At 45.0% G+C, this 21339-nt stretch overlaps 1 protein-coding gene across 3 annotated transcripts in view; it reads left to right on the top strand.

Annotated features, from left to right (window-relative positions):
* UBE2F (ubiquitin conjugating enzyme E2 F (putative)) overlaps positions 1 to 21339 on the top strand; it is a 45184-nt gene that overhangs the window by 16043 nt on the left and 7802 nt on the right. For 2 of the 3 annotated variants that reach the window (XM_061412800.1, XM_061412801.1), the window contains 3 exons: positions 2212 to 2277; positions 13706 to 13773; positions 21053 to 21123. In XM_061412800.1, the coding sequence (XP_061268784.1) occupies positions 2212 to 2277; positions 13706 to 13773; positions 21053 to 21123 (205 nt within the window). The remainder of the gene's footprint in view (positions 1 to 2211; positions 2278 to 13705; positions 13774 to 21052; positions 21124 to 21339) is intronic. The other variant, XM_061412802.1, reaches the window with a different exon arrangement.

Below are 21339 nucleotides of genomic sequence, written 5' to 3' on the forward strand. Positions count from 1 at the left end.
GAAGCCGTGAAAGAGCAGATCTTTCTTGTCTGATTCAATCTTTCTAAAATATTAAGGCAAACAAAATAACTTGCCATAGAGCAATGCTGCTTAGAAATTATTCAGAACTAGTTTGGAACTCTGTACCTGCAAGTTTATAGAGGTTTCTCTGTTTGCAAAAAATAAAAAAATGTCTCTTTCAATTAGATGGAAATATATGAACGTCTTAGCCTATGTCTACAGACAGAGAAAAGGCTTAATTCTGGAGTTTCAGTAGTTAATGGTTTGCCACCATTCCCTTCTCTGTTTAATAAAGCCCCTACACTGAACTAAAACAAAACCTGACTTTAACGTTTTGCTGCCGTTGTAGGAGCTTAGACGTCTCTCTAGCTTTAAAAAGGTTTGGTTCTTTTTAGGAATTTTACTGTTTTTGTTTTTTTTAACCCATCTTGATGATTTCTTTATTCTTGGTGGGTCAGTCTCTATTAGAGGAATTGATGTCCATATCTGTCCCTTTATTAAATGAGAATATGAAGCATTAAAGACAAATGGATGGTGCCAACTCTATTAATGAAGCATTTCCCACACCCTTGTCTTATGTTTTTGTTACATATATTTCACTAGAAAAATGGCATTTATCTTTTTCAAGTTAAATTAGGAAAAACAAAACCCATTTAAACTACTATGCACTTTTCAAATGTGTGTCTTGGATGAAAACCTTGAATTCTTCAGTCCCTGGTTTCTTTGTTTCAAAAACAAAGAAAATGGCAATGTGATCTCTGAGACCCTGTCCTGCTTTTCTAGACTAAGTCACCTTTCACTCTGCGTTGATTTTTCTGAAGGATTGGTCCAAAAACCGCATACACAGTTCTGCCCTGCTGCGTGTCATATCCGGCACGTTCATGGCGTGATGAAATGAGGCGTAAACTAGTTTTATTTTGGGAGCTCAACTCCCTTCTGTTTGATAACCTCACTGAACCTCTCTGGGCCTTCGTGTCATCTTTCACAATCGATGATGTCGGACCAGATGGTCTCTAAGGCTGTGTCCCAGGCTAAAGTAGAATCTTTCTCTTTTGGATAAAAAATCATACCGTGTGAAACTAGGCAGATATTTTCAGAAGGACTTGTAAGAAATTGTCAGTAGATGACTCAAGGAATTTAGCATATTTTCCAGGCTTATAAAATACAATTTTTACCTATATCCCCTCCGTCTTCTGTCTTTATTTAGTCTCTTGGGTATTTGCTCTTCTCGTGTGTCATTTGTTTGAAGGCGGCAGATGTCAGCTGTGGCCACCTTACCTTGTCCGCCCCACCGCAGCAGCGCTCTCCAGGGGTCTCTCCGTGGGATCTCCTAATCCAGACCCTTCTGGGGCGGCTCACGTGGGCCGAGTGTCACCATCTGAGTCAGCTGAGCCTCATTCTACCAGCAAACCAAGTGGAGTTACCGGTTGGGTTGTGAGGATGTTGCTGCTGCTCTGCTAAGTTGCTTCAGTCGTGTCTGACTCTCTGTGACCCCATAGATGGCAGCCCATCAGGCTCCCCCATCCCTGGGATTCTCCAGGCAAGAACACTGGAGTGGGTTGCCATTTCCTTCTCCAGTGTATGAAAGTGAAAAGTGAAAGTGAAGTCGCTCAGTTGTGTCCGACTCCTAGCGCCCCCAGGGACTGCAGCCTACCAGGCTCCTCTGCCCATGGGATTTTCCAGGCAAGAGTACTGGAGTGGGGTGCCACTGCCTTCTCCTTGTGAGGATGTTAGGGAAAGATAAAAGAATGCCGTGGCCTGGGTGTGTGCTTCCTTAGCTGGCACGGTTTTTTGTAACTTCTGTGTGCTGTGGTGGGTACAGACCAGAGTGTGGCCTGGGCTCTTTTCCTGGTTTTTCTATGTTTAGCTCGCCTTTACCCACATACATTAATCTCCCTGAGGTGTGACTTCTCAAAGTAAAGTAGCACCAGTCTTGACATGGAAAGAGCTCTGTTTTTAGGAACCATTTAAAGGATGAAAGATAACATGGTCAATTTGGAATTAACTAATTAAAACCTGTAAGGAGGAAAACACATGACAAGTATCACTGGTTTGCAATTTGAGCACATTGGCACGATTATTACCAAACAGAGGAAATCTACTGGTTTAGCCTGTCAGCGCCTCAGCAGCGTTAAACTTTCCATGTATTTCGAGGTTCGCCTCAACTTAAGGACTGTCGCTAGCCTTCCTGACGAGCTGTTTCTTTTGCAGGTACGTGTAAAGTGCATTTTCCTGATCCAAACAAGCTTCATTGCTTTCAGCTAACTGTCACCCCAGGTAATATTCTTACGTGTGTAAATGTTAAAGTGATTTTCAGACAGCAAATTCTAAAGATTTTCCAAGTGTATAATTGTTGGTTTGATTTGTCCTCTAACTTTTTGTAAGTTATAACAGCAGTGACCATTCCAGATGCAGAGGAGATGCGTGCCGTGTGGTCAGATAAAGCATCATGAGGTGATGTGAGGTGTGTGGCATGTGCTCCAGGAACTGGTGCAGACTTTAGCAGCACGAGGGAATAACCGTGGAGGCTGCTGACGCGGAGTGCAGAGTGCGGGCTCCGAGGCCGTGACTGCGTTCAGATCCTGTTCTGCCCACTTGCAGCAGCGTGGCCATGCCCAAATTGCTCAGTAACCTCTCTCAGCTGCAGCCCACCCAGCTGCAGAGCAGGGATCAAATAGAACCTATCTCCTGGGACACTTGTGAGGATTAAGTAGATAATGTGTGTGAAGCACTTCAGCCCAGGTCTAGCAGAGGAAACAAGCAGATAACCAGCTGTCCTTGTTAGCACTGATAGGTGTCCAAGCTGGCAGATATTTCTCCTTGTTCATACTGAGCAGCTGGAGAGAGGGTATGGGTCTTTCCTAGTTACGGTGCAGTTGGGGAGTACAGCTGCCAGCATTGCAGCCCACCAGAGTTCATGTTGACAGGGCATTGTGCTGTGGCGGGCTGGCTGGGGATAGGAGAGAGCAGGGCAGAGAGAATTAAGCGAGGGGAAGGAGTGCTGTGGAGGAGGTAGAGGGCGGTGTTTTACTTGGGAGGTGGAAAGCAAGTGGGAAACTGGGAATCATGAGTCACTAGCTAATTAAACAGTGAAGGAGAATGCAGAGTTTCAGTGGGTGATAATGAGCCCGCAAATAAGCCCTCGCGTTGTCTGCCTACAGGTAGGATGGGAGGTGATGTGTGGCAACAGGAGAAACCCTGTTTTCAAATGTGCTTGAATCTTTAAAACCTCACGTAATCTATGTGCTGCTCCCACAGGCGGCTCTGGAACGCATCCATAAGTTCAGTCTGCTACATCTCCATTTTCTAAGTTGAGCGAGCACCAGGGTAGAGATCCTAGCACCAGGACACTGTCATCAGAGGTGGGCCTGACCTCCAGAGAGGACTTTTACCTGTGAAATCAGGAGGCTCTAACCATCCTTTGGCTGCCTTCACAAAGATGTGGCAGGTTTGCTGTGTTTAGCGAGAGGTCCTGAGCACACTCTGTTTCCTGGCGACCAGAGGGCACCATTATGAGCATCACTGTTACTGCTAAGCACTGCAGGGTATTTTCAGAAATGACTGTAGTGATTAAGATTGGTTCTCTGTCTACTAAGTAGTCTCACTCTTGTGTGTTTGCAGTAAAAATATCTTCTTCTCTCTGCCTTTTTAAGCATTTTCAGTGGCTCTCATGGATTCTGCTATTCTGCCAAAGCTTGGGCTTTGTGGTTCTCAGCTCTTCAGAGACCTTGTTTGCTTTCCCAGGCTTGTTGCTCTCTTACATGTGTCGAGTCCAACCTCTGGATAAGTGTTTCTTTTTTTTTTCTTTTTTTTTCAACTGAATGTTTTTACTGAATGACGTGAACGTTCTCACTAAGGTTCTGTCTCTGACACCATCTTTGATGATATTCTTATTCTTGGAACTGTAGCACAACTGTTACAGTTTTTGTGTTCACTGTTCCATCAGGTAAAAAAGTAGCTTGTGTTTCGGTGCCTGTAATTGCTGGTACTTGAGTGTTCGAATCTGTGGACGTGCGCACGTGGAGTTATGTGGTGTGCTCGTGTTTTGTGGTGTCACTGGGGCAGGAAGCTGCTGTTTCTCTTGCCCTGGATTATTTAGAGAAGCATCACAGACATCTGCCAACCCCAAAAGCTTACCCAGTATGCTGGTTTTTTATAAAAACTTTCTGGAGTCATGCTGTCTTTAGTATTGAAGAGAAACTATATAGAGATAGGCCTGAGGAGTGACAGTGTTTTAACAGTGTATGGAACAGGTGGTTTTGAAACTGGCTCATTTTGGCCAGTAATCTTGGGGATGAAAACTAAATAACGTACAGGATCTGGATATTTAGGTGGTCGGGGGCAAGAGTTGCATCTGCACTTGAAGCTCAGATCTCTTCTTCTTCTGGCTCTTGGCAAGATAGTCTCTGTTTGTACTTGGTACAATTTTTATAGTTTTGTTTCTTTTTGGAATATCCCTCATGCTTGGGAATAAATGCACTCTTCAGAAAAAAGATGGAAATGTAATTAGGTGATGGAAGAAAAGAAAAAAAAACAAATTTGGAAGAAAAAAAATCTCCACATTAACTCACAAAACAAGAAACAATGCTAGAAAGGGAAATGAAACACAGCAAAAATCTAAAGACCGGCTGAAATACCCGCTGGTGTTGACTGGGAAGTCAGAGGGGTGGTTTGAAAAACTGGGCCTGCTGACCTGTGGAGGCCCCCCCAGCCTGCTCCCATTGTGGTGTGGTGAGTTATAGGCAGAGGCGACCATAGACAGTTTTTATTTCAAGTTTTACTTTTTAAATAAATTTTACTGAAGTATAAAATTATTAACAATAAAGTGTGCTAATTTGAACTGCAGAACATAATTAGTTTTGCAAAATGGACACGTACCCTGGTTTAACCATAATCCTTGTAAAGATTTTGCAGCATTCCCGAAGTTCTTTCTTCCTCTTTGCAGTCAATTCCTCACCCCCTGCTACCTACCCACAATTGCTTTCTGATTTCTCTTATTGTAGTCCTTAAATTCCTTGAGTTCTTGAATTTCATTTAAATGGAATCATACTATGTACTCTTAGTCTCTGGCTTCTTCCTTGTTAACATGTTTTTAAATTCATATGTGTTGTTGTGGATAGCAGTATTTGTTGTATGAATATGATGAATATAATTATTTTCATATTGATGGGCATTTTAATTCTTTCCAGCTTTTGGCTATTATGAGCAAGACTGCTCTTGGCGTTTTCACACCATCCCAATTTGTTCAGAATATTTTCTTATTAGCCTGCTGGTATCTGTGGGATCTGTCCTGACATCCCTATTTTTATTCCTGATGTTGGTTTATTTGGACCTTCTGTTTTTTCCCTTGATCATGTTAGCTTGTGGTTTATCCAGTTTATTTTTTTGGAAAGAGCAAGCATTTGTTTTTCTGAGTTATCTATCCATTTTATTGATTTCTGCTCTTTATTATTTCCTTCCTTACACTTTGTGTTTAAATTGCTTTTCTTTTTCTGCCTTCTTAAGGTGGAAATGTAGATTGATTTTAAAAAGTTCTTTAAAAGCAATGTTGATGAGATATGTTACATTATTTTACTTGGCATAACGCTTTTGAGTTTCACCTGTGTTGTATTTTGTGTCTTTTTACTGATGGGTTTACTCTGTCGTATGTGTGTATACCAGTATTTATACCAGGTTATCGATGAACCTTTGTGCTGTTTCCACTTTGGGGCCATCATGCGTAAAAGCTGCTGTAAACCTTTGTGTGCAGGACTTCATTTGCAGTGAGTTTTTTTTAAATGTTGACAATATTGTGTTGGTTTCTACCATTCAACAGTGCAAATCGCCATAATTATACTTGCCTCCCCTGCCTCCCCCACTCCTCCGGGTCATCACGGATCGCAGCCGGGGCCGCCTGTGCTACACGGCACCTTCTCACCTGCGCCCGTCTCGCCCCTCAGTGTGTACATGCTGGTGCTGCTTTCCCTGTTTGTCCCGCTCTCTCCTCCCCCACCGCGTCCACGAGTCCACTCTCTGCATCTGCGTCTTTCCTGAAAATAGGTTCATTGATGGTATTTTTCTAGATTCCATACATGTGCATCAATATATTGTATTTGTTTTTCTCTTTCTGACTTACTGCACTCTGTATAACAGGCCCTAGGTTCCTCCACCTCACTAGAACTCAGATTCATTCATTTTATGGCTGAGTAGTACTCCATTGTATATGTGTACCACAGCTTCTGTACCTGCTCATCTGTCAGTGGACATCTAGGTTGCTTCCATGTCCTGGCTATTGTAAACAGTGCTGCTGTGGACATTGGGGTGCATGTGTCTTTTTCAGTTATGGTTTTCCTCAGAGTATATGCCCAGTAGTGGGGTTGCTGGGTCATATGATAGATTTATTCCTAGTTTTGTAAGGAATCTCCATACTGTTTTCCATAATGGCTGTATCAGTTTACACTCCCACCAACAGTCCCCTTTTCTCCACATCCTCTCCAGAATTTATTGTTGGTAGATTTTTTTGATGATGGCCATACTGACTGGTGTGAGGTGACACCTCTTTGTAGTTTTGATTTGCATGTCTCTAATAATTAGTGATGATAAGAATAAGTTTAGCTTTATGAAATACTGGCATACTGTTTTCCAAAAAGAAAGTCCATCGCATTCCTGCTAGCAATGAATGAGAATTCCAGTTAACCCACATTCTTGCCAACAGCTAGTAGTATCACTTTTTTCAATTTTAGCCATTCCAGTGTGTGTGTATCTCATTGTGACTTTGGTTTGCATTTTCCTAATGATCAAAGATATTGAGCATCTTTTCCTGAGCTTGTTTGCTCTGTTTATGTCTCCTTTGTTCAAATATTTTACCCATTTAAAAATTGGATTGCTTGTCTCATTATTGAGTTTGCGAGATTTATGTACCTGGGTTCAGTTCAGTTCATTTACTCAGTTGTGTCCGACTCTTTGTGACCCCGTGGACTGTAGCACACCAGGCTTGCCTGTCCATCACCAACTCCCAGAGCTTGCTCAGACTCATGTCCATCGAGACGGTAATGCCATCCAACAATCTCATCCTCTGGCTATATGTTTTTTATTAGATATGTGGGAGTTTTTTTTTTTTTTAATGGTGAATAATATCCTTTTTTTAAAATTGTTACATATGATAAAAGTTCTGATTAGGGAATTACATAGTTATATTGTAAATCTTGTATATTTAGGTATATATTCATCTAAATGTGTTTAAAATGTGTTGATTATCAGATTAGTCATGTTTTCTTAATTTGAACATATAATTTATAAAAAGCTCCCTAACTGATGAGCTTGATAATAAAAGTGCACCCTACACTGAGTCGTGAAATTTAAATTATCTATTACCCCGTGATGTTTGGTTCTTAGTTATTCTTAGCTTTGTTTCGCAGCTTTGGAGTTCCAGAAGGAAAAGCTTCTAAATGTGAAATAAAGTAAGAGCCCAATTTCCCAGCAGAGAAGTATGGTTAGTAAGCCTGAGGCATAGGTTTGGTCCCACACGTGAACATTTTGGAGCAACATTTACATGATCATGAGCATGTTTAAAGACATGAAAATGGATGAGAGCACTGAAGCAGACCTCTGGCTTGACCACCACCCTGGTCCCCTGGTAGCTGGAGTGCAGTTTACCGTCACTCCGTCAAGGTTTCAGACACTCAGAATGTGTACCCTCTTCCCTGGTTCTTTCTAGGTTGATTTTTAGCTTTCTGGGAACCATTGCAAGGAGAAAAATTTGAAGAGGAAGAGACTTTTTTCCTGATGGCGTCTTTTCTTTCAAATAACCCTGGAAATGCAGTGGCAGTTATTGTCCTTTCATATATAGTAGAAATGTGGTGTCAGCGCTCAAGACAACCAGTTACCTCCCTTGGCACCAGCTAACTTTTGTTAGGGAAACGTTCCCTGCCCTCCTCCTAGTCTTTGCTTAGATCCTGCTGAGCAGGGGATGTGTTGTCTGGTATCCACTGTGCTCACAGATTTCTGCCCTTTGCCTTGCACATAAAACTCTGAGGCAGATTCTCTCTTGGGATGCTCACACTTCCAGGAGTATGAATAAAATGTCTGACATACTGTTTTAAAAGCCATAATTACCATAGTTAAACATAGATTCTGATGGTTATTGTATATAAAATGTTTTTTAAGAGGACACGCTGTTTAAATGTTAAGCTTTCTGGCCTTGTAAAAATTGCCAGCACACTTTCATTTTCCCGTACCACCTAATAGTGCCTGTCATGTAGCAAGCTTTGTCTTTTTCAAAAATCATGTTCAGTGAAGCATAACTTTACAGACAGTAAATTCACCATTCTTAGGTGTAGCATTCTCTGCATTATGACAACTACATAATGGTTGTACAAGCACCAGCACAATTGAAATGCAAGGAGAGTGTGTCCATCAGCTCAGAACTCGGGCCCCTTGTTAGTGAGCTTCCTCTCCCCACCCCCTGGCAATCTTTGATCTGGTTTCTGCCCTGCTGTTTGTCTTTTCCAGAAAGTCACATAAATTGCCCCAACCAAGATGTAGCATTTTGCACATGGCTTCTCTCACTTACACACCCACGCTGTTGTCTGTAGTATTAACTGCCACCGGCTTTCAGTGACTGTGAAGGTGGAGGAAGGGGCCCTGGGCCAAGGAGCGCAGGTGGCTGCCTAAAGCTGGGGCATGAAGAAAGTGGATTTTTCCTTGAGCCACAGAAAGAGCTGCAGCCCTGCCATCCTTTAGCCGCTGGGACTGGTTTCAGACTTCTGACCTACAAAAGATAATAAGTTTTTATTGTTTAAGCTGCTGAGTTTATAATAATTTATTTACTAATTTATTACAGCAACAGTGCAAACACAATGCTTTTTGTGTCCTAAGAAATCTTTGTCTAAGAAATGCAGGTTTCCCCTTTTTTTTTAAAAAAAAAAAAAAAAAGGTTTTATAGCTTTGGGTTTTAAAGTCAGGTCTGTGAGCCATTTTGAGTGAATTTTTGCATGTGGTGCAAGATAAGGCTCTAGTTTCTTTCCTTCCCCTCCTTATTCTTCCTGGAATGAATGGGGAAGTGTTCCTTTCTGTTTCCTGGAAGAGTTTTATGTTGAGTTACTATTAATCCTTTATTAAATGATAGAATTCACCAGTAAAACCACCTACGTCTACCATTTTGTTGATTTTTTGTGTGTGGTAGGAATTTAAGTATGAATATATAGCTCATGCGAAGAGTTGACTCACTTGAAAAGACTCTGATGCTGGGATGGATTGGGGGCAGGAGGAGAAGGGGACGACAGAGGATGAGATGGCTGGATGGCATCACTGACTCGATGGACGTGAGTTTCAGTGAACTCTGGGAGTTGGTGATGGACAGGGATGCCTGGCGTGCTGCGATTCATGGGGTCAAAGAGTCGGACACGACTGAGTGACTGATCTGATCTGATCTGATAATAGGTATGAATTACTTGGATTTCTTATTTTTGGGTGAGCTTTGGTGATTTGTATCCTTCAAAGAATTTGTTCATATCATCTGCATTTTGAATTTATTGATGTAAGTTTGCTCTTAATATCTTCTGACCCCTTTACGTTCTATAGAGTGTATTGATATACCTTCCTTAATTCCTGGCGTTGAAAATTTCTGTTTTCTTGATCCAGTTAGCTGGAGGTTATCAATTTCATTGGTCTCTGCAAGGAACCAGTGTTTGGTTTCATTGATTCTCTTCTAATATTTTTTAGTTTTCTGCTCATATGTCCTTTTTACAGTTTAATTTGCTCTTCTTTTTCTATTTTTTAAGGTGGAAGTTTAGCCAGGTTAATAGTGAATTTCCACTTTCCCATTCAGACCTTTATTTAATAATCACGTTTACTTAACAGTGAATTCTGGGTTATAACAAATGTAATTACCTTTGTTTTAGATAATTATATTTCTTTATATATTTATTGACATATTTACCACTTACAGTTTTCATTCCTTTTGTAGTTCTGAGTTCCCATCTGTTATTTTCCTTCTGCCTGAAGAACCCCCTTGATTTTTTTTTTTTTTTTGGTAATGCAGATTTGCTGATGATGAATTCCGCCAGCTTTGCTGAATGTTGACTTCTTAAGTTGACAGTGCCAGCATTGTAAGGATGCCGTTCCTCTGCCTTCTGACTTGCTCTTTCTCCTCTTGTGAGAAGTTAGTGTGATTCTTTGTTTTACTTTCTGTGGTGTGCATTGTCTCTTTGTCACAGTTTTTGACAGTTTTATTATGGTGTGCTTTGATGGGATTTTTTTCCGTGTTTATCTCACTTGGGGTTTATTGATCTTTTTGGATCTGTGACTTAACAGTTTTCATCAAATTTAGAAATAACTGACCAACATTTCTTTATTTTATCCATAAGCAGTTTATGGGGCTCCAATTATGTATATGAATGGTAATATCTTGCCTATATATACCCTCTGCGTATGAACTGTGGGCAACACGGTTCTGTTTACTTTTCTCTGTGTGCTTCACTGTGGATCTTCTCTATTTCTACCCAAAGTTCGCAGCGCCTGGCCCTTCACAGAGAGATTGCCGACCTCCTATCTGCAGGCTCATCTTGGCAGGGATTGTGTTTTTCCTTCGAGTTTAAAATTTGCATAGCATGTGATTCCAGTGTGCTGTAAATATTGACATTTAAAGAGGGGGAAAAGTCTTGTGTTACTCTTTAAAATATTTCCAGTGGAGTCTAAATACCATGGATATACCTACCATCATGCATTTAAAAAACAAATGAACAAGCTCTACTTTAATCGTTGGGAGATGTTCATTGCTACTTTTTCTCCATGCACTCATAGTGTTATTTCTCTTGTCTCACAGAATTTTGGGCTTCCCTGGTAGCTCAGATGGTAAAGAAACTGCCTGCAGTGCAGGAGACCTGGGTTCGATCCCTGGGGTAGGAAGATCCCCTGGAGAAGGAAATGGCAACCCACTCCAGTATTCTGGCCTGGAGAATCCCACGGACAGAGGAGCCTGGCGAGTTGCAGTCAGTGGGGTCGCAGAGAGTCCGATAGGACTGAGTGACTAAGCACACACACACAGAATTTTATCCCGAAGTAAACATTTTTCTGCCTATAAGAATTTTTTCACCCTGTCATCCTCTTTTGTAACTATTATTCGGTTATTCAAGAAGCTCTATAACGTAAGGCCCTCGGGTGTTGAGCCTGGCCTCGTGACTGACTGTTTTGTCTGTCCAGCTCCTCGATCCTGGTTTTCCTCCATTGCCACTACTGCCCTTCTTGTCCTGCCTTCTGACCCCTCTAAGCAGAAGGCCCCTCAGGGCTTCGTCCTGTCCTTGGCCCACCATAGTCGGGTCCCTGAGGACCTCTCCAGCTCATGAAGTCTGGATGCTTCCGTGCACAGCTCCCAGCCATGCTCCTGTAGCCCCAGCTTCTCCCCAGCACTCCCATCAATGTCTCCACTTCGTTGTGGACATGCAGTCTCAGATGGATCTCACATCCGATGTTAAATCTCACAGCTGTGCCCTCCACAGGCTGTCTGTCTCTGAGGTGGCAGCTCTGCCCTTCTCCGTCACACTCAGAGATCCGGCACTTTGGCTCCTCCCTTGCCCGCCCACCCTCCTCTGTCCACAGATCCTGGTGGTGTCACTCTCACGGGACCTCTGCTTCAGCGGCTCTCACCTGGTCTTCACCAGCACAGTCTCACCTGGACTGTTTCTGTGGTGCTGCCCCTCCTCTGCCCAAGCCCCCCTGCAGCCTCGCTCTGAATGAAAGCCGGTGTGCTTAACCGTGGTCTGCAGCAGGCCTGCTGCCCCTCCCGCCTCAGCTCCTCCTCCTGCCTCACCTCCTGGCCTCTGCCAAGTCCCTGGGATGCATCAGGCGCTCTCAGGGTCTCCCCCTGCTTTCCTTCCCCCTCCTTTAAGCCTTCACTTTCAGGTCCTATTAGAACTGCAGTTCCTCCCACCTCCTAGCCCCTTAGCTCTTTTTCACTTTCTATTGCATGATTTACTTATTTCCTTTGTCTCCCTTCCTCTGGAATATAAGCTTCACGAGGCTAGGAAGGTCTCTTACTGGTGTGTCAACCCTTGTCTAGAATAGTACCTGATACATAGTAGGCACTCCTCAAATGTTGTAGGATAAATAATGACTTTAAACAATATGTTGCAAGCTTTGATGGTTATTAAACCAAATAGCAGTTTATCTGAAACGTATCTGAGAATGTCGAGGTTACTGTTAGCATTTTCCTCTGATTCAGTTAGGTGTTTGTGAACAGAATCACTTAATGCTAGAAAGAAGGGTTCACTCAGTGTCAGTTTTCTTCCTTCTTTTTGTCTTTCTGGATGTAGCCGCTGGAAACTTCGTGTGAATAAGTAGACAGGCGTGGGAGGCGTTTGTTGTCACTGTCGCTGTGTCACTGGGCTTCAGAGTCAGGAGCCAAAAATCATATAAGGGGTTTGATAAGTCGTCAGCTGAGGTTAGGCTCCTTGTGTTGTGTTGATGGCAAAGAGCTGAAAACCAGCTGGTTGGAAATGGCTTTACAGACCTGGTCACTCGGGTCCCTTTGTGTCACATTTTCCGAGGCTGCCCCAAACCAGTTTCCTGACACCAGCTCACTGACCGCTCATCATACCTGTCCTTCTTCCCTTGACAGCCTCTCATTGTACATGAAGTACTAAGTAGCACTGAGAAAATTGATACTAATTTTATCATACCCTTACAGTATTATCATACCCTTACAGTATTAAACACGTGGGCCTTACGAAAGCTCGTGAATGCAGATTTAGCTCATTCAATTTATAAGAAATATCTGCATCAATAGACAGAACCAGTTCTGTCAAACCACTCTGTCTCGGGTGAGGCCTTAACTTTTTATAAACTTGAAGGTTTGCATCTGACAGCCATCCCACTTCCAAGTTCAGTTCCCAGTGGAGAGGTGCGGCGTGGAGCTGATCACCATGTGGAGGAGGGTGCCTCTCTGTGCTCCTTGGCGCCCTCTTTGCCTGCTGCTCCTCACAGGGGTGATGCTTTTTCCTTTACAGCAGTCTTAAGATTGAAGTGACTAAATGAAATTTAACCATCCCTGCCATCAGGCTCCACAGTGTGTCTTAATTCAAGACATTCCAACGTGAACCGTGACATCTTATCTGTAGTGCTGTGCTGTGCCCTGAACAGAAGTGGGTGTGAGATGGAGAAAAGCACAAGCCCACACTGGGCCTGGATTCAGGGTGCTCCGCTATGGGCATGCATCACCCCTGGTACAGCATACTCCAGGGAGAGGCTGGATGAGCAGCGTGCCTTTTCTTTTGAGCGGGAGAAAGGTCGTGAAAGGGAGGTGGGAGGTAACAGGGCCATCCGCCTGCCTGCCCCTTGGAACTGACTTCTCACAGGGAGATGAGCAGCAGACAGATGACCAAGAGCTGAGGCAGGACAGCAGCCTGTCATGAGATGTGCCGGAGGCTTGAGGGGGGCCCCGAGCACTGCAGTTAGGGCTAGGCTGCTCCAGGGGCGGAGGAGGAGGGGAACCAGGCTCCCAGAAGATGCCTCCCCTTTCCCGAGGGCGCTGCCCACCAGGAGGAGAGCGGGCCCGCCAGTACCATCAGCTCAGGGGCGAGCTTGCAGTAACAAAGGAGCCTGACGGTCCTCTTTTTAAACAATTAATTTAAACTCTGTATATGCCATATCCTAACATAGTGCTTGCCTTTTGTTTACTTTTTTTTTTAATTTAAAGGATTTCTTTGTTCTGTTTTGTGTTTTTTGATAGATGAGGGTTACTACCAGGGTGGAAAATTTCAGTTTGAAACTGAAGTTCCTGACGCATACAACATGGTGGTGAGTAGCCTGCGCTTGAGTCATGTTCCCCTTCGCGTGGCGGCTGGCTGTCATGGGGCCTGGTGGTCCCCGCCCCAGCATCGTGTCCACATGCGGCCACCCGGTCCCAGGACTGAGCATGGAATGGCCGGCACTGGTGTGGTTAATGCCCCTCACCGGCAGTATTTAGAGTTTTAGTAGAGAGCTTCATTCTCAGTGCACATTCGCAGGTACTGTGTGCTGGGCAGTCTGTGCCGGGTGCAGCTCTACTGAGGCTGGAATTACTGTCCTGAGACCACACGTTTACAGGGATCTGCCCGCGTATTTCATGCAAATCTTGTTAAATTCTGACACTGGGGGAAAGAATATTTTATTTAAAACTGTACGTTTGTTTATTGTATAACACCAAAATTTGAGAAGCGTATAAAACATGTTTTAGATTTTTGGAGAAGGAAAAAACCCATGGTTTTAAACTATGAGTGTTTGTTTACACCCCTGTAAACATGTCGGATCCTTCAAGGACCCTCCAGGAGTAGCTGCCCGGTGCGGTTACGTTTTGCCTTTGTTTTTAGGATGTGCTGACCACGTAGGAAAGTGAGAGAAAGGGTAGAAAATCAATCATAAAGTGCTGAAAGTAGTAAGTAGCAGACAATGATCATCAGTCAACAATAGGAAACTGGAGAACTCAGAGAAGGAAGTGAGAAGGTCGTGTTTGGAAAGTGGTCAGGGCCAGTTAAGGGTCTGAGGAGAGCTAGAATTGGGTCGGCTCAAGCACAGCTGAGGCAGGGGTTCTGGGTGACGAGACGTGTCTCCTGCTGTACTGACAGCTGTGGAAATGAGAGCCGGCAGCCTTTGTACAGGGCAGGTTGACCAGGTCAACTTGAGGAAGACTTGGGATCAGGAAATAGTGAAGTGAGGAAACCCAGATGTGAGGTTTTGGGGGGTGTTTTCACTACAGCAGTGAGAAATCTGTGAGGGCTCTGAACAACCCCACGCCCCCCGAGCAGGGGCAAGGAGAGGGCATGGTGTGCCCGCCCAGGCTCTGCACCCCCGGGCTCGCACGGGGCCAGCTCTACCGATTTATATATTTTGCATATTGATGTGTCTACTTCCCGCCATGTTTCTTCACATTCTCTAGGCCTGTTGAGCAGGAAAGAAAAATCTGATGGTAAAATTCAGTCTCCTGTGAGTCTGAGGCTGAGGGAGTTGGCACCGCTCGGGCCCTTGCTCCCCTCAGTGACAGCTCCCTCCTCTCTGACAAGTGGGGTTGTCCCCCTCCTCCTGTGCTTCCTCCCCACCCCCGACCCCCAACCCTGGCTGTCTAGTTCAGTGGCTCTAACACTTGTCTATTTAAAGCCAAAACTTTTCTGTATGGAAGTTGATCTCTTCTGGGCTACTGTGTTCAAAGCCCTTTTGGAGGATGTGGAAGAGTTGGCAATCTAAGAAAAAGAAAAAGGAAATTTAAATGTTACACAAAGATAGGAAGATACGCCTTCCAGGCCTTTGTTGACCCACCCATCCAGCTGCCCACTGAGACTTCCTGTTGCCCTGGTCACTGACAGGGGAACCTGCACCTCCTCAGGCAAGAGCAGTGTGAGAACTTGGTTTACAGGCACATGTTTCGAATGTGGGGCTATTTTGATGGTTTCTGGAAACAACCAGACATGCAGTTCTTAAAACTCCAGGCTCTGGCTTCCTGGACATGCGCCCTCTCTGTGAAGAGAGGTAAAGGTCGTAGGTTTGCGATACCACGTTCAGAAAAGCAGGGAATTTCAGGGGAGGAGGATAGATCATAGGGTTTATCATAAGCTGGTGAACTTTCCAAACAAGCCTTGAAGCTGAGAACTGCTGTAGGTGTGCGTCAGACATCATTTGGTGGGAGAGTGTCTTCTTCTCAGTGTAAGGAGAGAGCAGAGAGTCAGGACAGGAAGGGAGGAACAGAGGCGTGTTTCGGGCTTCCACGTGTCAGGCGCTTCCACTCATTTTGCTTAGGTCACGCTCCAGTCGTTTGGGTGACCTCAGTATTCCTGTGTTTACCCATCAGGAAGTTAAGGCTCAGAAAGGAAAGGTAAGAACTTACCTAGGGGGCCTTGCTGGTCTCAGTGTCTCCATTGCCAAAGCCGATTCTTGTCAAGAGCTGCCCGCCTTCCTAACGCGTGCCCTTCCCAGCACACCTGGTGGCCACTTTGTAGTCAGAAGTGTTGGTCATACTCCCCTGTCCCTGTGACTTCTTTAAGAAATGAAGTCAGAAATGAAATAAGTAGTGAATAGAAAACCATTGAGCCTCAAAGACACATTCCCTCTAGTACTGGTGGCTTATCTCACATTTTTCTATTTTAGTTTCTGCCTCCTTTGGAAAATTTCTAAGTGACAGGGTTAGTCCTCTTTCATTGGGAACAAAACCCGTGTTCTCCAGCCAGAAAGGACTGAGAGGCCAGGCCGTCCGGGTGTATCCAGACCCCACCCTGCTGCCGGGAGGGCCTCTGCGTGCTTTGTCTGCCTCTGTAGGCAGGGGCCAGCCAGAGCCGTGAGCTCACAGCAGGGTGAAGAGGGCGGCCCAGTCCCTGGAGACGTGAGGTGGTGTGCTTCGTAGGTACAGAGGTGGTGCTGTCCCCTTGTTAGTAGTCCATCTTTGTCTAGTTCTCCTCACTGTCTCTCTTCACTGGACTGTCTGCTCCCCAAAGGAGGAGTCTGGGGGTGCCTTGATCTCACAGTATTTCCACTGCTATGCATAGGTGGCCACACCAGGCATGTGGCTCACATTTGTTCAGTGGTTGGTACGTTCTCTGCCCCCAAGAAATTTGTGGTGTGGAAAATAAACCAGCATTTGAAAATACAGAGGTTCCAGGCATGTGGAGTAGCGATTCTGAGAGCAGACATTCCAGACTTTCAGGAATTCACGTTTCACTGGAGTGAGGAGAGACAGCCGGTTTTCAGCAAGTCAGCCTGAAAGGGCTTTGTGGAGCTTTCTCAGAACTCATTTGCTTTTACATCACAGTTATAGGATTTCTGTACTTTATAAGGGCTTTTTTTCTTTAAAACCCCTTACGCTTATGGTTCTTGCAGTCAAGGTCAGTTTTTAAGATTGTGAATGAAGCTTTTTTAATCAGTTAAGCATCAATAAATCATTATTTTAGAATAAACTTTTTTAAAAGAAAACACCTATTTGATATCCCCTCACCCCCCGCCCACCCCCCTCAAGCCCTCTGCCCCAGCAGCTAAAATGCAGATATTTCCTTTGGTTCTTTGTCCTTTGATCCCTGAACTTTATGTCACAATCTCCAGCTGCTTCACAGTCTCTCTCAGCCCTAGAAGTTGGCTGAAAGTGGAGTGACATTTAATGAGCTCCTAAAATGTTCTGGGTTCTGGGTCAGGCCTTGTGGGCTGGAGGTGAGAAGTCAGGCGGCCTTGAAGAAGCTCAGCCTCTGGACCCAGAAACGGTGACAAGCCAGGGTGGTGATGCGGTGATGGTGATGCCCCAGAGTGTGGGGACGCGCAGAGCAGGAGGAGGCCTGGGAGCAGATAGCAGCTTGGCTGCGGTCTCACACGCTGGGCCCTCACGCACTCCCCTGGCGCGTCACCTGAGCTGTGGGAGGAATCCGCGTGCTGAAGCAGGAGACAGGAATGTGGCTTTTCTCTCTTCCTGGAAGTGAGGTTATGTGATAAAACCACATCAAGCAACATGATCGCGAGCAGTCCTAAAGGGGTCAGGAAGGGCGGTCCTGCCACATTTCCAGAAGGAGAGCAGGAGGTACCACCTGAATGCCCACAGGCCCCTCTTCTTTTTAGGGTAATTTATTATACTCCATGGAAAATTGAGGAAAAAATCACTGTGCACAAATAGAATATTAGTCATCTGTTGTCTCTCTCCAGCATCAGAGATGATCATCACTAACTTTCTGATGGATGTTATGCACGATATCTAACCATACATACAAGTGCCATCATGCTACACACAGCTTGGTGGCTTGGGGTTTTTAATATTACAGTATAGTACAATACGGGCTTCCCTGGTGGCTCGGCCGTAAAGCGTCCACTTGCCAATGCAGGAGATGCACGTTCGCTCCTTGGGTAGTGAAGATCCCCTGGAGAAGGTGATGGCAACCCACTCCAGTATTGTTGCCTGGGAAATCCCATGGACAGAGGACCCTGGTGGGCTACAGTCCATGGGGTCCTAGAGTCACAGCAGCAGCAGCATAATACATCATCAGATCATAAGAATGTATGTTCTCTTGTCAGTTAGTATATAATTATATCATCCTTAGTAGGAGCACTTAATTGTGTGATGTATCATGGTTTTAAACTAACCTTTTATGGTTGATCACTGGGTGACCAGTGTTTGATAATATGAGCCAAACTTTTGTAAAGGGCCAAACAGTAAATATTTTAGGGCTTGTGGACTATATATGGTCTCTGTCATACATTCTTTTTTAAAAAAAAAAAAAACACCCTTTAAAAATATAAAGGCTGTACTTGGGTCATAAACCACTTGAAATCAAGCTCGGGCTTATTTGGTCCATGGGTTGTAGTTTGCTGACCCCTGGAATAAGCAGTGCTGTGACGCAGGTCCTGGACAGCAGCACACGCATGCCTGCTGCTGCTGCCTTTGGATAAAGTCTTAGAAGTGCGATTACAGGTATTGAGTTGTTGATGCTGATTTTAAGGCTTTTTAATCAATATGATTCAGTTACCTTCCAGAGAATTTCCATTTGGCATCTCCACCATCAGTGTGTGAAAATTGTTTTTCCTAAACCTTGACCAACATGGGATGTTTTCATTATTTTTTTTCTTTTTGCTCTTTTGGAAAGAAATAAATAATGTCTAAATGTTATTTGCATTTTCATTTCTTAAATAGGATGCTAATTTTTTTTCCTACTTATTAACTGTTTATGTCTTTTATGGGCTATTATTATATGCTTAGCCCCCCCCTTTTTTTCTGTTGTGTTTGTTTTTCTTATTGTAAGCATTCCTATATAGATATTATATGAAACTTTTTTCTTAGTTTACTTAGCTGTGTCATAAACATTTTCGTGTTTTCATTTGTCTTTTTGTTGTTGTTCTGTAAAAGCTTGTGGCTTTTTGTTTTAAGGTGTAGCCAAATCTACTTTTCCTTCTTGAATTTTTCATGTTGTGGAATGCTTGTAACAGGCCTTCGGACCCCGAGGCAGCTCATCTGTTTGTTCTAGTGCTCGTAGAGGTCTGTCTTGTTTATGTTATGTGAAGCTCTCAGCGAGCATCTGACTGTACTTTTCTGAATAGTTAACCCTTGAAGCGCCCGTGTCCCCATTGATTTGCAGTTAGCCTTTGTCATGTACACACCCTGAGCTGTGTGACAGGATGGCTAGTGATGCCAGCCCCTGAGGTAGGAGCTGGAGCTGAGTGCATCTTGTTAGTCTGGTTTTGGAGGTGGTAGGGGTCTGTGAGAGTAGTTAACAGACTATTGAAAAGTGAAAAAGTGTGAAAAGTGTGTGTCAGAATCAGGTCCCCAGTTGTGGTGCAGAGGTCTGCTGTCTCTCTGGGGCACTGCTGTCTCTCTGGGGCACTGCTGTAGAGAGGGCCATTGACAGCCTCCAGCTGTGGGAGGGGTGAGGGGTGAGGGCAGGTGTGGCCCCACACTTGGAGCTGCAGGGACACCAGGCAGGTGGCAGTGCGTCGGGGCTTCAGAGCAGGGAGGGGGCCTTCAGTCCCTCAGACACTGAGTCAGTGATGCAGTCTGCCCTGCAGGTACTGTGTTCAGTAGATTTATCACATGCGCAGTGCCAGCAGGGCTGACCTTCCTCTTGAGCCTGAAGGCCTTGCTGAGAGTGCAGGCTCTGCTAGTATTTGTTCTGTCAAATGCATTCCTATTTACCTGCAGAAGAGCAAGTTAGAGAATATTCAGATTGATTTCAGCTCCCACTGATCCTAAATTTTGTAATCCTCACATACCCACCTCTACTTGGTTGGACTAATCATTCAGGGGAATCTGTTGACGTCATGTGGCTTTGAAATCAGGAAGAAAATTTAATGATGGTATGAAAAAAAGTGTTTAAAAATGTTTGTTTTATACGGATTCAAAAGGTGACAATATTAGAGTACTAGAAAAAATACAGAAGATTTGGATGGTGACATATTCTCTAGATTTGGTCTCAGAGATAAAAATTACAAAGATTTTGTATCTGTGAGATGACCTGTCTGGTGAGACTCTGAGAGACGACTGTCATGCTCCTCAAACCAAGGTGACCTTGCAGTGGACTGGGCCTGGGGAAGGGGCTACCCACTGGAGTCAGGGGTGGGCGTGCGACCTCCCTGGAGGCGAGGGCGCTTGGCACTGGCTCCGCAGCAGCGCTCTGGCCAGAACCCCCCGCCCAGTTCCTGGTCTTATCCCAGTGAAGTATTTCATTCCGGTGTGAGTGAAGATAGCATTGATTTAGTGGTTTTGTAGTAGAAGTGGGAAGAACCTAAGCTTCTGGGCTTGCTAAATGCTAGTGTTTGTGCCATGGAATGCATGGACGCCCAAAGGCATCAGAGACAAGAATAAATGTGGAAAATGTACAGCACGTCTCCCTACTTCTAGAAAGAAAAACGACTGTGCACCACACACACCTGTGTGCATGGCCTCAAAAAGAGGCTCCAGAATACGCATCAGATATTAATAGAAATTATTCCAGGTAGAGTGCTATATCTCTGTCTACACACATATTAGTATCTTTCCTTTTTGTTTTTGCTATTTTTTTTAGATGAGTGTGATCGGTTTTAAAATAGAGTAAGATTAAAAGAACGTTAACCCAAACACACTCCATGCTAAGTGATGTTGATGTGTCTTATTCCCACGTGATCCTTTTCGTTCTCTCTCCCTAAGTATTAGTGGACAAGGACTTGCATCTAGACATGGAAAATGACAGTAGTGTCTTCAGAAACACCCACAGAGGGTGCCAGCGCTGCTGTGGGGAGCAGCGCTTCAGCCGCTCAGCCACGCAGTGCGAAGGAGTCTAGGGGCTCCTGGTTCACAGCAGGGTCTGGGGGTACAGAGCTCCTTCCCCAGGCCTCTGCGGCGGCTCCCCCACAGCCGGAGCCTAGGGAGGGGCAGGGGGCAGGAGCCTGGCGGCCAGCACCATCTGCTGTCAGCCCCAGGGTGCGGAGGGGTCCTGTGCAGGGACAGCAGCCGCCCCCAGCGAGACCAGCACTGCATGCAGTGTGCAGACACTGCTATAAGGTCTGGGGCCGCTGCCTGACGATCCGGGAGTGCGCGGTAAAACGGCGCTGGATGGGGGACACAGAAGGTCTGGAGCGCCTGTGATCTCTTCCTTCTGTGTTGCAGCCTCCCAAAGTGAAATGCTTGACCAGGATCTGGCACCCCAACATCACCGAGACTGGTGAGATATGTCTCAGGTGAGTTCTGTCCGCTTCCATCTCCTGTGCTCTGAGTGCTGCCTGAAGCTGGGCTTCCCAGGGGTCACCTCCCCCGAGAGGACACTCTGAGGCTGGGCTTCCCACCCGTTACTTCCCCTGAGAGGACACTCTGAGGCTGGGCCTGGAGTTGGGAGGCCTTGGAGCGGTCTCTCGGCTCCCCCATCCCAGCCTGGCCTCTGCAATCCACCTAGGACG

Source organism: Bos javanicus, chromosome 3 (genome assembly GCF_032452875.1).
Source record: "Bos javanicus breed banteng chromosome 3, ARS-OSU_banteng_1.0, whole genome shotgun sequence".
Taxonomy (NCBI): Eukaryota; Metazoa; Chordata; class Mammalia; order Artiodactyla; family Bovidae; genus Bos; species Bos javanicus.